This window comes from Carcharodon carcharias, chromosome 4 (genome assembly GCF_017639515.1).
Source record: "Carcharodon carcharias isolate sCarCar2 chromosome 4, sCarCar2.pri, whole genome shotgun sequence".
NCBI lineage: Eukaryota > Metazoa > Chordata > Chondrichthyes > Lamniformes > Lamnidae > Carcharodon > Carcharodon carcharias.
In genome coordinates, this window is record NC_054470.1 from 162,745,758 (window position 1) to 162,757,982 (window position 12,225).

The window sequence follows — 12,225 nt, forward strand, 5'->3', positions numbered from 1 at the left end:
ATGTCCGTGCTGGCTCTCTGTAAGAGCTACTCAGCTAGCCTTACTTCCTTGTCTTTTCCTGGAATCTTGTAACTTTTTTCTCTGCAGATAATTATCCAATTTCCTTTTGAAAGCCACAATTGAATATGCCTCCAACACAAGGCAGTGCATCCAGATCCTAACCGCTCACTAAGACAAAGAGTTTTTCCTCATGTTATTGTTCTTTTTTTTGCCAATCACTTTAAATCAGTGCCCTCTGGTTCCGACAATGGGAATAGTTTCTCCCTATTGACTATGTCCAGATCCCTCATGATTTTGAACACCTCTTTCAAAACTCCTCTGAATCTTCTCTGCTCTAATGTGAACAGCCCTAATTTCACCGATCTAGTCTTGTAACTAAAGGGCGGAATCGTCTCAGATTTGCACAAAGTGCGGTAGCGGGCAGGAAGCAGGAGGACCGCTGGAGGCCAGAAATCTGTTGAGTCCGAGTCATATGAGGAGCCTCTGAGCTCAGCCATGCCTCATTTACGGAGCTGCAAAGGCAAGCTCAGGAACGTCAGGAAGGGGAGTCCGCTGCACTCCTCAGATTGTGAGGCACGATGGAGGATTCAGTTCACCTTCGGTGTGAGGTGATAGCACCGAGGTCAAAACTGGTAGGATGGCTTCCCCCCCCCGGTATGTGCTTGAGTATTCCTTCAGTCAGTGCTGCCTTGCCCCCCCCATTCCCACTCCCTGGCCTGACCTGCACTGGATCCCTTGCCTTGGCACTGCACTGAAAGCCAGCCGGGAAAAAGTGACTTGCTTGTGCCACCACCACCCCCCCCCCCCACCCCCGCGAATGCTTGTCTTATGAGCGATGTTCGTGAACGCTGAGCAAGGTTGTGTGCACTCACTTCCAAGTTCCCCTCGAAGTTCAGGTCGCCAGGGGCACACCTTTTAAAGGCAGTCATGAAGCACACCGTTCTGAAGACACGCAGACGTGACAGTAAATTTGAGGTGGGGGGATGATTCCGGTGAGCAAGGCTTATAATTAGATGCAAATCTGTTAAAACAATGTTCCCAATGTACAGCAGTGGGAAATGCGGCCTGCCACCCATGGCTGGAGCAGACGATCGCAAACTGGTTCCACAAAGGCATAAAACCAATTTTTGGCCTTCTCACCATATTGTCATCGGCCCCCGCCCACCATGATGCCCAGTGCCAATGGGACTGGAAAATTCTGGCCAATGTCTCGGCCCAGGACCATTCTTGTAAATATTTTCTGTGCGTACTCCAATGCCTTCTGGTGCACAGGACTGCACACAATACTCTAGCTGAAGCTGAACTAGTGTTTTATAAAGATTCACCACAACTTCCTTGCTTTTGTAATCTATGCCTCTATTTATAAAGCCCAGGATCCATAAGACCATAAGACATAGGAGCCGAAATTAGTCCATTCGGCCCATCAAGTCTGCTCCGCCATTCAATCATGGCTGATAAGTTTCTCAACCCCATTCTCCCGCCTTCTCCCCGTAATCTTTGATCCCCTTACCAATCAAGAACCTATCTATCTCGGTCTTAAATACACTCAATGACCTGGCCTCCACAGCCTTCTGTGGCAATGAATTCCATAGATTCACCAATCTCTGGCTAAAGAAGTTTCTCCTCATCTCTGTTCTAAAAGGTCTTCCCTTTACTCTGAGGCTGTGCCCTCGGGTCCTAGTCTCTCCTACTAATGGAAACATCTTCCCCACGTCCACTCTATCCAGGCCTTTCAGTATTCTGTAAGTTTCAATCAGATCCCCCCCTCATCCTTCTAAACTCCATCGAGTATACCCCATCCCTTTTGCCTTTTTAGCCACTTTCTCAAATTGTCCTGCAACATTCAACAATTTGTAGACATATATCCCCATGTCCCTCTGCTCCGACATGCCTTTAGAATTGTATCCTTTATTTTATATTGCCTTTCTTCATTCTTCCTACCAAAATATATTCACATACTTCAATTTGAGATAAAAACTTATATTAAAATCATTTTTATTTTATAAGAGCTAAAGTAATCGGGAATTTTACTTAATGAAACATGAGTATTGTTGAAAAAAGAGACATGTCGAAGTTTTTTAAGCACTCATCAGGACGCTTTGCAAGAATACCAAAGGGGAAAACAACAATTTATACTGTATCTGAAAAGAATGCTGATTGGTTGGCAAGTGGACTCTGGTAGAGGTGTTGCCATGGAGAATGCATCAGTGATGCTGACTGATAGTTGCCAAGCATTGTTTGAAAGTTAAACCAGGCAGCTTGACCCTGATTGGTCATGGCATTGCCATGAGGAATGAGTCAGCGAATGCTTGTCACTCATTTTATTTAGCTGAAACAGGTGCAATGCGTGAACATGTTCTTTCTGTCTGCAAAAAACAGGGCCCTGTGTACTAATATATGTCAGTCAGCATCACTGGTGCATTCTCCATTGCAATGCCTCTACCAATCAGAGTCTACTTGTCAACTAATCAGCATTCTCTTCACGTACAGTATAAATTGTTGTTGTCCCCTTATATTGGTATTCTTGCGAAGTGTCCTGATGAGTGCAAGATGAAAAGCTTCGACATGTATCTTTTGTCAGCAATACTCAAGTTCTGTACTACCAAATGGCTATTGGTGAAACATAGGCCAGAATCTTCGGGTCAGTGAGCAGGGGCGGGTCCTTCCGATTTTCAGTTTGGCAGGCGCACAGCCAACTCCGGTGCCAAACTGTCAAAGGCCTATTAAGGCCATTTAAATATCAATTGAAATACTTAACGGGGCTGACCATCCAACCTTAAGGTTGGTGGGCAGGCGAAGTGCACAGGCGGCCTTTGCATTTATCATGAAACCTCATCCACAAGCAGGATAAGGTTTCATGAAGTGTTTATAAATGGAATGAAAGTTTTTATTAAAGTTCATTGACATGTTTCAGCTCATGTGACACTGTCACATGAGGGGACATGTCTTAAAAATTTTTTTTTCTCTTTATTAAAATTTGTAAAAAATCAAGCTAATCTCCCTGAGACATCTCTGTGCCTCAGGGAGATTTCTGCGCTCTTTTGCGTGCATACACAAAAGAGCGCAGGCCTCAACTCAGCCTACTCAGCGCTTCAGAAGAGCTCAGTGCTTTCGGGTGCGTGTCACGCTGGGCGGGCCTTAATTAGGCCCCCCCACCCCATGTAAAGTGGTGACGCGCAGCCATTCGCAGGCGGCGATCGGCTGTGTTCCCGCCTGTGCCCGCTCCCGCCCAAGCCCCTCCCACCCATGGGGAGAAAATTCTTCCCATCGTTCCATAATGTTCGTGACCTCCAGATTCTCATTCAAATGGCTATGTTACTCGCATGAGCCTAAACAGTCCATGTCATTAGACTGTTACATCAAGGAGGTTATTATAATGAAGCCCAATGTTATTTTCACCCCATGTCCTCATAGGTGCCATTTACCAACTAACCTTTGTGCTTCACAAGTATGCCAGGTAATGACCATCTCTAACAATAAATAATCAAAACATCTCCCCTTGACATTCAATGGCATTACCATTGCTGAATTCCCCACTATCAACATCCTGGGGATTACCATTGACCAGGAACTGAACTGAACCAGCCATAAAAATACTGTGGCTACAAAGACAGGTTAGATGCTGGGAATGCTGCAGCAAGTAACTCACCTCCTGTCCATCCTCTACACGGAACACGTCAGGAATGTGATGGAATACTCTCCACTCGCCTAGATGAGCGCAGCTCTAATAACGCACAAGAAGCTTGACACCATCCAGGACAAAGCAGCCAGCTTCATTGGCACCCCATTCACCACCTTAGACATTCACTCACTTCTCCACTGAACACAATGGCCTGAATGTTTCCTGCGTCGGGTGGGCTCGGCGGGAGGAGACGGTCGCAGAGCCGACTGACACCCGCGATCAGCTTCACACCACACTGCCATTTTATGTGGGCAGGCCAATTAAGGCCTGCCCAGCGTAAAGCGTGAGCGGTAGCGCGCTGCTACCTGTGCAGGGGGTGGGGGGGTGTGGATGGAGAGGCTTTCACAAAAGAGCGCTTCAATCGCCCTGAGGCCCAGAGACATGTTTTTATATTTCAGAAAAAATTTTAATACAATTCATTAAAGCTTTAGGAAACCTCATCCCGCTCGTGGATGATGTTTCCTAAAAAACGTAAAGGCCACTTGGCCTTTTCACCCGCCCGCCAACCATTAGGTTGGACAGGCAGCGTAAATTTGAAATTAATTAGTTCCTTAATGGCCTTAATAGGCCATGTAATTATCGACGAGGGCGCAGCCAACTCCAGCGCCTGCCCGCTGAACAAAACATTGCAAGACAGCGCGATGACATTGGGACGTACGCCCCACGTCATCGCGCATCATTTTACGTGCCCGCGTGTTGGGCCGACTGAAAAATCCAGGCCAGTGGCAGCACTCTATACAAGATGCACTCACCAAGCAACTCACCAAAGCTCCTTCGACAGCAGTTTCCAAGCCTGCAACCTCTACCACCTAGAAGGGCAAGGGCAACAAACGCATGGGAACACCACCATCTACCAGTTCCCCTCCAAGCCAAACATCACCCTAACCCGGAACTACATCACCGTTCCTTCACTGTCGCAGGATCAAAATCCTGGAACTCCCGACCCCGCAGCACCGTGGGTGTATGTGCAACACAGGGACTGCAGCGGTTTAAGAAGGCGGCTCAGCACCACCTTCTCAAGAACAATTAGGGATGGACAACAAACTCTAGCCTTGCTAGTGATGCCCACATTCCATGAACAAATAAAAAAAAAGAATTTCCAGCAGTAATGATTGGATATGGGCCCCTGCCTGCCCCAAGCTCAGGGTGCAGGGGCAAATGGATTGCATCATTGCCCATACTTACAGGTTTATCAGCTAACTGACCATTAACCAGGGGACAAACCTGAGGTCCTTCTCTACGTCACAGTTTCACAGTGACAGCAAATTTACCAGCTGAACTACTGCGAGTGTCCCAAAGAGGTTTATAAGATAACTCTCCCTGCACTAGGGTTCAATTCTTAGACCAAATTGTTCCAAAAACTCCCTTCAAGTAAATCAAATATACAAAGTAGGAAAATCAGAATGGACTTTTCTAACATGGCTTTTGTGACTTTACTAAAATGATTATATGTAACTAATAGCAGATACAGTAATGTAATCATGCCATGGTATATTCCTCCAAATGTAAAGACAGTAAATGTTTACATTAAAACTAGGGCTTTCGCCCTTGGATGGAATTTGAACCAGAAATGCTCAAAGGTAAACTTATTAATTAAATCGTACTCAAAACCTTCCATCCTTCTTACCAGCATTGTTGAACCCATATGACTCTCTTGCTTTATCCAATGAGAATTTGGTTGTTGTCCATTTTCCATAGCGGTTGGGATCGAGTTCAATGAGGTCAAAATCAGGTTCCCCATCCATAATCCAGTCACTAAGATACTTTCCAATTCCACCAGCATGAATGATTCCATATCTGAAAGTACAGATATCTTTTCTTTAAGTTGCAAAAAATAACAATTTATGCCCAATTGTTTAGCTGGGATTTTTTAATTAATTAAATTCATTAGCATATATGCTTCCAGTTAACTCAGAAAACAATGACAGATGGGGGAAATATATTGGGCAGAGTTTTCCCATTGGCATATGGGGGCGGGCACCACACACCAACGCGTAAAATGACACACGGTAATGTCGCACGGAGTGTCCCAACGTCACTGCGCACCATCGTGATATTTCGGTGGGCGGACACGCAATCATCTCTGATGCACGCCCGCTATTAATTGATGGGCCACTTAAAGCCCTTGAGGCCCCAACTGACAGTGATTTTTCGGAGCCCGTGCAATCTTCAGGCCATCACACAGGCGCAACGGGTAGGACACATTTGTATAAACCTCATCCACGGACGGGATAAGAGGTGTCAGTGGGGTCGCGAACGTGCTCAGTCAGATATTTAATTTGGAAAGTTACTGATACTTAGCTGTGTGAGCAGAAATACTTCAAAACTCTTCCGGCTGCTTGGACAGGACTTTCAGCCTTCAGGTCAGCGCTCTACAGTGAAGATTGGGGCCTGCAAGTTTCAGGAAGCCTTCCCTTAGCCTAGGAATAGAGTTGTGGTCTCCTCTGAGGAGGGAGGGAGGGCCAGAAGGGGAAGGAGGCCAGGAGTGCACATTCAGCCTCCAGGGGAGCCACCTCTGGGAGGACAGGTGCAGGCACAAGGGGCGCAGGGCCAACAGGAAGTCCAAGGTGGAAGGGGCCACAGAAGACGCCACTGTCCTGCTGCCAGGGTATACAGACAGCGAAGCAATTACCTCAATATGTCTGAGGTGCAGTGCCAAAGGAGGCTCCGTCTCTCAAGGGAGACAGTCAACACTATCTGTCAGATGATAGGCCCTAGGATCTCCACTAACTGTGTGGGTGGATACCCCATGCCAGTAGCTCTAAAGGTCACAGTCCTTAACATTTATGCCCCTGGCTCTTTCAAGGGCTCAGTGGGTGATCTTCGCGGGGTCTCCCAATCAGCTGTCCACACTTGTGTCAAGTCGGTGATAGATGGTCTATTCAGGCGTGCATTGATGTTCATCCACTTAGGCTGAGACCAGGCCGGCCAGACACACCGAGCCAGAGGCTTTGCGGCCATTGCTGGCTTCCCCCGTGTCCAGGGTGCAATGGTCTGCACACGTGGCCATCAAGGCACCAGCAGTTGAGTCAACAGGAAGGGCTTCCACTGCATGAACGTGCAGATAGTGAGTGATCACAGGATGCAGATTCTACAAGTCTGTGCAAGGTACCCAGGCAGCTCCCACCACGCCTACATCCTCAGACATTCCCAGGTGCCGGGGCTCTTCACTGCTCCAGTCCAGTTGGATGGATGGCTGCTGGGAGATGAGGGCTATCCCCTCAGAAAGTGGCTCATGATGTCTCTCCGCCATCCAAGAACAGAAGCTGAGCAGCAGTACAATAGGAGCCACGCCTTCACAAGGGCTGTGGTGGAGAGAACCATCGGTCTTCTCAAGATGCGTTTCCGATGCCTGGACTGTTCAGGGAGTGCATTCCTGTACCCCCCCAGATCGTGTGTCTCTGATAGTAGTTGCATGCTGCGCTCTGGACAATCTTGCGCTGGAAAGGGGTGACACGGTGGACAAAGAAGATGTGGCTGCGGCTGCACACGATGAGTCCAGCAGTGAGTCCGAGGATGAGCACGCACAGGGAAATACTGAGGGGGTAGACTTTGACTGGGACATGGGAGGCAGGGACACCCGGGAGGCTTTAATCCAACGAACCTTCAGCTAAAACACCACAGATGGACCTCCAACAAAAGCCTGTGCTGTAGGCTCCAAACTCGATACCTGTGTGCTACAGCTGCCTGGATAGGAATATTAACTAAGGGCCTTGTTAATAAAGCTGAATGTGACACAACTCACTCATAACATCATGGGTAACCATCCACCTGCAGAGGAAAAGAGGCACCCTCAGCCATGGTGACATGTCTGAATTTAATGATATTACAAAATGAACTTAAGGAAACAAAATGACAAAGATGTTAAACACCACACCAACTAATCATGACTTCATTCTGGGGCAACACAAAAGCACCAGTGAGAAACCCATGATGTGCCTAAGGTGCCTTAAATTTACGTTTTTGGGTGCTATGTCTTGGTGCTGGCCCCTCGCTGGGAGTGGTATCTGAGACAGCCTGCTGACTCTGCTGTCCTGTTGGCCTCGATAACCTTGGTGGCCGTCCTCTGGCCTGTGGAGCCTGTGCTGGCCCCGTCTGGGAGGGAGCTGCCAGTTCCACAACTGGCATCTCCCCAGTCATCACAGCCTCATTGGATACAACGGTCACTGGGAGAGGGGCAGAGGAGCTGCTGCCCTTATCTGGAGCACCCTGAGAGGAGCCCGCAGGGACGACAGGCAGCTGCTGCGCCGATGTGAGTTTGCTTCAGAACTCCCTGCTAACCTCAGATGGATGTTCACCGAGCTGGGAAACTTGGTGCCCAGACCATCTCCCACATTGGCTATGACCAGCTGAGGTCAATGCCGATGTGAGGGCTTGCTGGTCAGAGTGCATCCCCAGGAAGCCCTAATTGGCCTCCTGAAGGACCCTCTCCACGAGAGTTGCCACTCCATGGAGGAAGCCTGGCGCTTGGCCATGAGGCTTACTGAATTGGCGATGGTCCGTGTGGACTCCTCCACCATGGAGACCAAGCCAAGCATTGCCTCATGCATCTCCGCCAGATCCTCCTGCACACCCTGCTGGACTTCCAGTGTTTGCTACCTCATGGACAACTCCAGGGGCACATCATTAGCCACTGACTGAGAACATGCCTGGTCCCTTGCAGTCCTCCAACTGCTGACGCCATGGGCACTCTCTGTCTCTGCCAGCTCCTCCAGCGACTGTGAAGTGCCCACACCACTGTGCCCTGGGACACTAGCCGATGATCTAATTTCCACTGAGGTGCTAGTATCTGCGCTGGTGCCTGCCTGGCAGAGATGGTGTGACTCTGGTGGGTCAGAGACTTCAGGGCCCTCAGGTGTGAGAGGGGGCCCCTGTGCCTCCTCCTGCCGGCCCTGCTACGCTGATGCTGAAAGGAAGAACAAGGACATTCGATTAGTTAATGTGGAGACAATGTCAATGTGCATCCCTGCCCCCATGGTCATTATGCGCTCATCCTTCCATGAGCAATGGTCAAGCCATGTTGCAAACTTCAATCACTGAACATTCAGCACTGCCATGGCTGTTGGGACACTAATGGTGACCTCACTGTTGGGCAAACATACCTGCCCGTGGCACCCCAGCCTCACCGACACTGGTGGACCTGGGCGCGTGAGGCCTCTCCAAATCTAGGGCCTCCTGCTCAAACCTGGTAATAACGGCCAACTGGGCCGGCCCTCCCCCTGTCCTCATCTGCTCGGTGGCATTATGAGCAACCTTTTCCTGAAAAGGGGAGAAGAGCATTGATTAGTGCAATTTGTACCTGGAAACTCTTTGTTGTCGTCCTACCCCATCCAGAGTGGGGCATTGCAGGGCTCCAGTACCTCCTCACCCCACAGCTGCCGCACACTCACACAAAGATGCTAGGCCGGTCCCCCCAACTTGGCCAAATGCTGCCTACATCACATTTGGTACCACACGGTCCAACCATGCGGAGCAAGGAGGCGCAAGCACGTGGAATGCAAAGGGCAGCAGATCGATTGGTGCCCCGTCACCTGGAAGCTCCCCTCCCAGCATGTCAGCACCCTGACCTTGACATGCCCTGGAGTTCCAGCACTGTGCTTCGGTGCAGCTCCTCCAGGTTGCCCCCAGAACAGCGATGTGGGTGCCACTGTACCACATGCTGCGGGTGCAGAACCCAGGGTGACCTCAGAATGTTCCAATATCTGCTGGCCCACCCAGCGAAGGACACATGTCGTCAGTGATTCAATGCAGCTCAGAGTTTGTGGAGGGGGTGGGGGGGGAAGACAACCTGTTGGGTTAAGTGACCAATGCCAACATGGTATTCACCCATCCACAGCACAAAAGCTCATTGAAACGCTTGCAGCACTGGATCCAGGTGCGCTGCACCGTGTCGTGGGAGCTCACCACCTCCTCCCAGGCATGTTTGGTCATGTGGGGGAGGCTTCCTCCTCCCATCCTGGGGTACAAGGACCTCCCACCATGCTGCCACCTCCTCGAGGAGAGCAGCAAGGCAGTTATCTGAGAAATGAGGGGCACAGTGCCACCCCCCCCCGCCGCCCTACCCTCCTGCCTGGCCTGCTCACCAGCAGCACTCTGGGGAGCCCTTCTGCTGGCCATGGTTGACAGCCTTTGTAAGGCTGCAGGAGCACTTTTAAACAGGCCGCCGGGTCGCCATTGGACCCGGAGGTCATAGTAGTCCTGCTGCTGCATGCCCACACCTGCTGTCCTCAGGAGCTGTGTTTCACGCTGGGAGGGCCTTAATTGGCCCGCCTGTGTAAAATGGCGGTGCGGACCCAATCGCGGGTGTCGATCGGGTCCACGCCCACACAGCCCGTCCGCCAGGCAGAAAATTCTGCCCATTAAAGTGATCACCTGCACTGTCCCTACCAGAGTAGGGGGAGAACAGGACAGCTTGACAGTCCACACTGGCAAAAGGCATCTTAATTTAGGAAGGATGTCAAGGCTTCAGAGAGAATGCAGTGCATATCTACTAGAATACTACCAGGGCTGCAGGACTTCAGTTACATAAAGAGGCCAGAGAATCAGGGGTTGTCCTTCTTAAGCAAATAAGGTCATGAATAATTTAATAGTGGTTTAATATTTATTATGGGTACAGTCGCAGGTCCGGAAATTCCCGTCCAAAGTCAACGGGCCTTTGCCTGGTCCGTCAAATTTTCCGTCCTGCCCATGACAATTCCCGCTGTGGGTGGGACAGGAAAATCCCAGCCATAGTGCTTATGTTACTGGACTAGCAATCCAGGGTCCTGGCCTAATGACCTGGAGATATGAGTTCAAATCCCTCCATGGCAGCCGGGATATTTAAATTCAGTTAATTAATTAAATAAATCTGTAATAAAAAATTCGTATCAGTAATGGTCACCATGAAGCTGCAAGATTGTTGTTAAAAATTATCTGGTTCATTAATATCCCTTAGGGAAGGAAATCTAAAACAAAAACAGAATTACCTGGAAAAACTCAGCAGGTCTGGCAGCATCGGCGGAAAAGAAAAGAGTTGACGTTTCGAGTCCTCATGACCCTTCAACAGAACTAGGTGAATCCAAGGAGAGGGGTGAAATATAAGCTGCTTTAAGGTGTATATATTTGTGTGTGTGTGTGTGTGCGTGTGTGTGTGTGTGTGGTGGGGGGGGGGGGGGGGGGGGGGGGGTGCGCGGTTGGGTGGGGGGAGAGAAGTGGAGGTGGTGGTGTGGTTGTAGGGACAAACAAGCAGTAATAGAAGCAGATCATCAAAAGATGTCACAGACAACAGAACAAAAGAACACAGAAGTGTTGAAGTTGGTGATATTATCTAAACGAATGTGCTAATTAAGAATGGATGGTAGGGCACTCAAGGTATAGCTCTAGTGGGGGTGGGGGGAGCATAAAAGATCTAAAAATAGTTAAAAATAATGGAAATAGGTGGGAAAAGAAAAATCGATATAATTTATTGGAAAAAACAAAAGGAAGGGGGAAGAAACAGAAAGGGGGTGGGGATGGAGGAGGGAGTTCAAGACCTAAAGTTCTTGAATTCAATATTCAGTCCGGAAGGCTGTAAAGTGCCTAGTCGGAAGATGAGGTGTTGTTCCTCCAGTTTGCGTTGAGCTTCACTGGAACAATGCAGCAAGCCAAGGACAGACATGTGGGCAAGAGAGCAGGGTGGAGTGCTAAAATGGCAAGCGACAGGGAGGTTTGGGTCATTCTTACGGACAGACCGCAGGTGTTCTGCAAAGCGGTCGCCCAGTTTATGTTTGGTCTCTCCAATGTAGAGGAGACCACAATGGGAGCAACAAATACAGTAGACTAAGTTGGGGGAAATGCAAGTGAAATGCTGCTTCACTTGAAAGGAGTGTTTGGGCCCTTGGACGGTGAGGAGAGAGGAAACGAAGGGGCAGGTGTTACATCTTTTGCGTGGGAATGGGGTGGTGCCATAGGTGGGGGTTGAGGAGTAGGGGGTGATGGAGGAGTGGACCAGGGTGTCCCGGAGGGAACAATCCCTATGGAATGCCGACAGGGGGGGTGAAGGGAAGATGCGTTTGGTGGTGGCATCATGCTGGAGTTGGCGGAAATGGCGGAGGATGATCCTTTGAATGCGGAGGCTGGTGGGGTGATAAGTGAGGACAAGGGGGACCCTATCATGTTTCTGGGAGGGAGGAGAAGGCGTGAGGGCGGATGCGCGGGAGATGGGCCGGACACGGTTGAGGGCCCTGTTAACGACCATGGGTGGAAAACCTCGGTTAAGGAAGAAGGAGGACATGTCAGAGGAACTGTTTTTGAAGGTAGCATCATCGGAACAGATGCGACGGAGGCAAAGGAACTGAGAGAATAGGATGGAGTCCTTACAGGAAGCGGGGTGTGAGGAGCTGTAGTCAAGGTAGGTGTGGGAGTCGGTAGGCTTGTAATGGATATTGGTGGACAGTATATCACCAGAGAATGAGACAGAGAGGTCAAGGAAGGGAAGGGAAGTGTCAGAGATGGACCACGTGAAAATGATGGAGGGGTGGAGATTGGAAGCAAAATTAATAAATTTTTCCAAGTCCCGAAGAGAG

General features: G+C 49.6%; 1 protein-coding gene across 3 annotated transcripts in view; it reads right to left on the bottom strand.

Annotated features, from left to right (window-relative positions):
- Positions 1 to 12,225, bottom strand: part of dmgdh (dimethylglycine dehydrogenase) — a 168,448-nt gene that overhangs the window by 49,981 nt on the left and 106,242 nt on the right. For all 3 annotated transcript variants that reach the window (XM_041186943.1, XM_041186942.1, XM_041186941.1), the window contains exon 8: positions 5,310 to 5,479. In XM_041186943.1, coding sequence (XP_041042877.1) covers positions 5,310 to 5,479 — 170 coding nt within the window. The remainder of the gene's footprint in view (positions 1 to 5,309; positions 5,480 to 12,225) is intronic.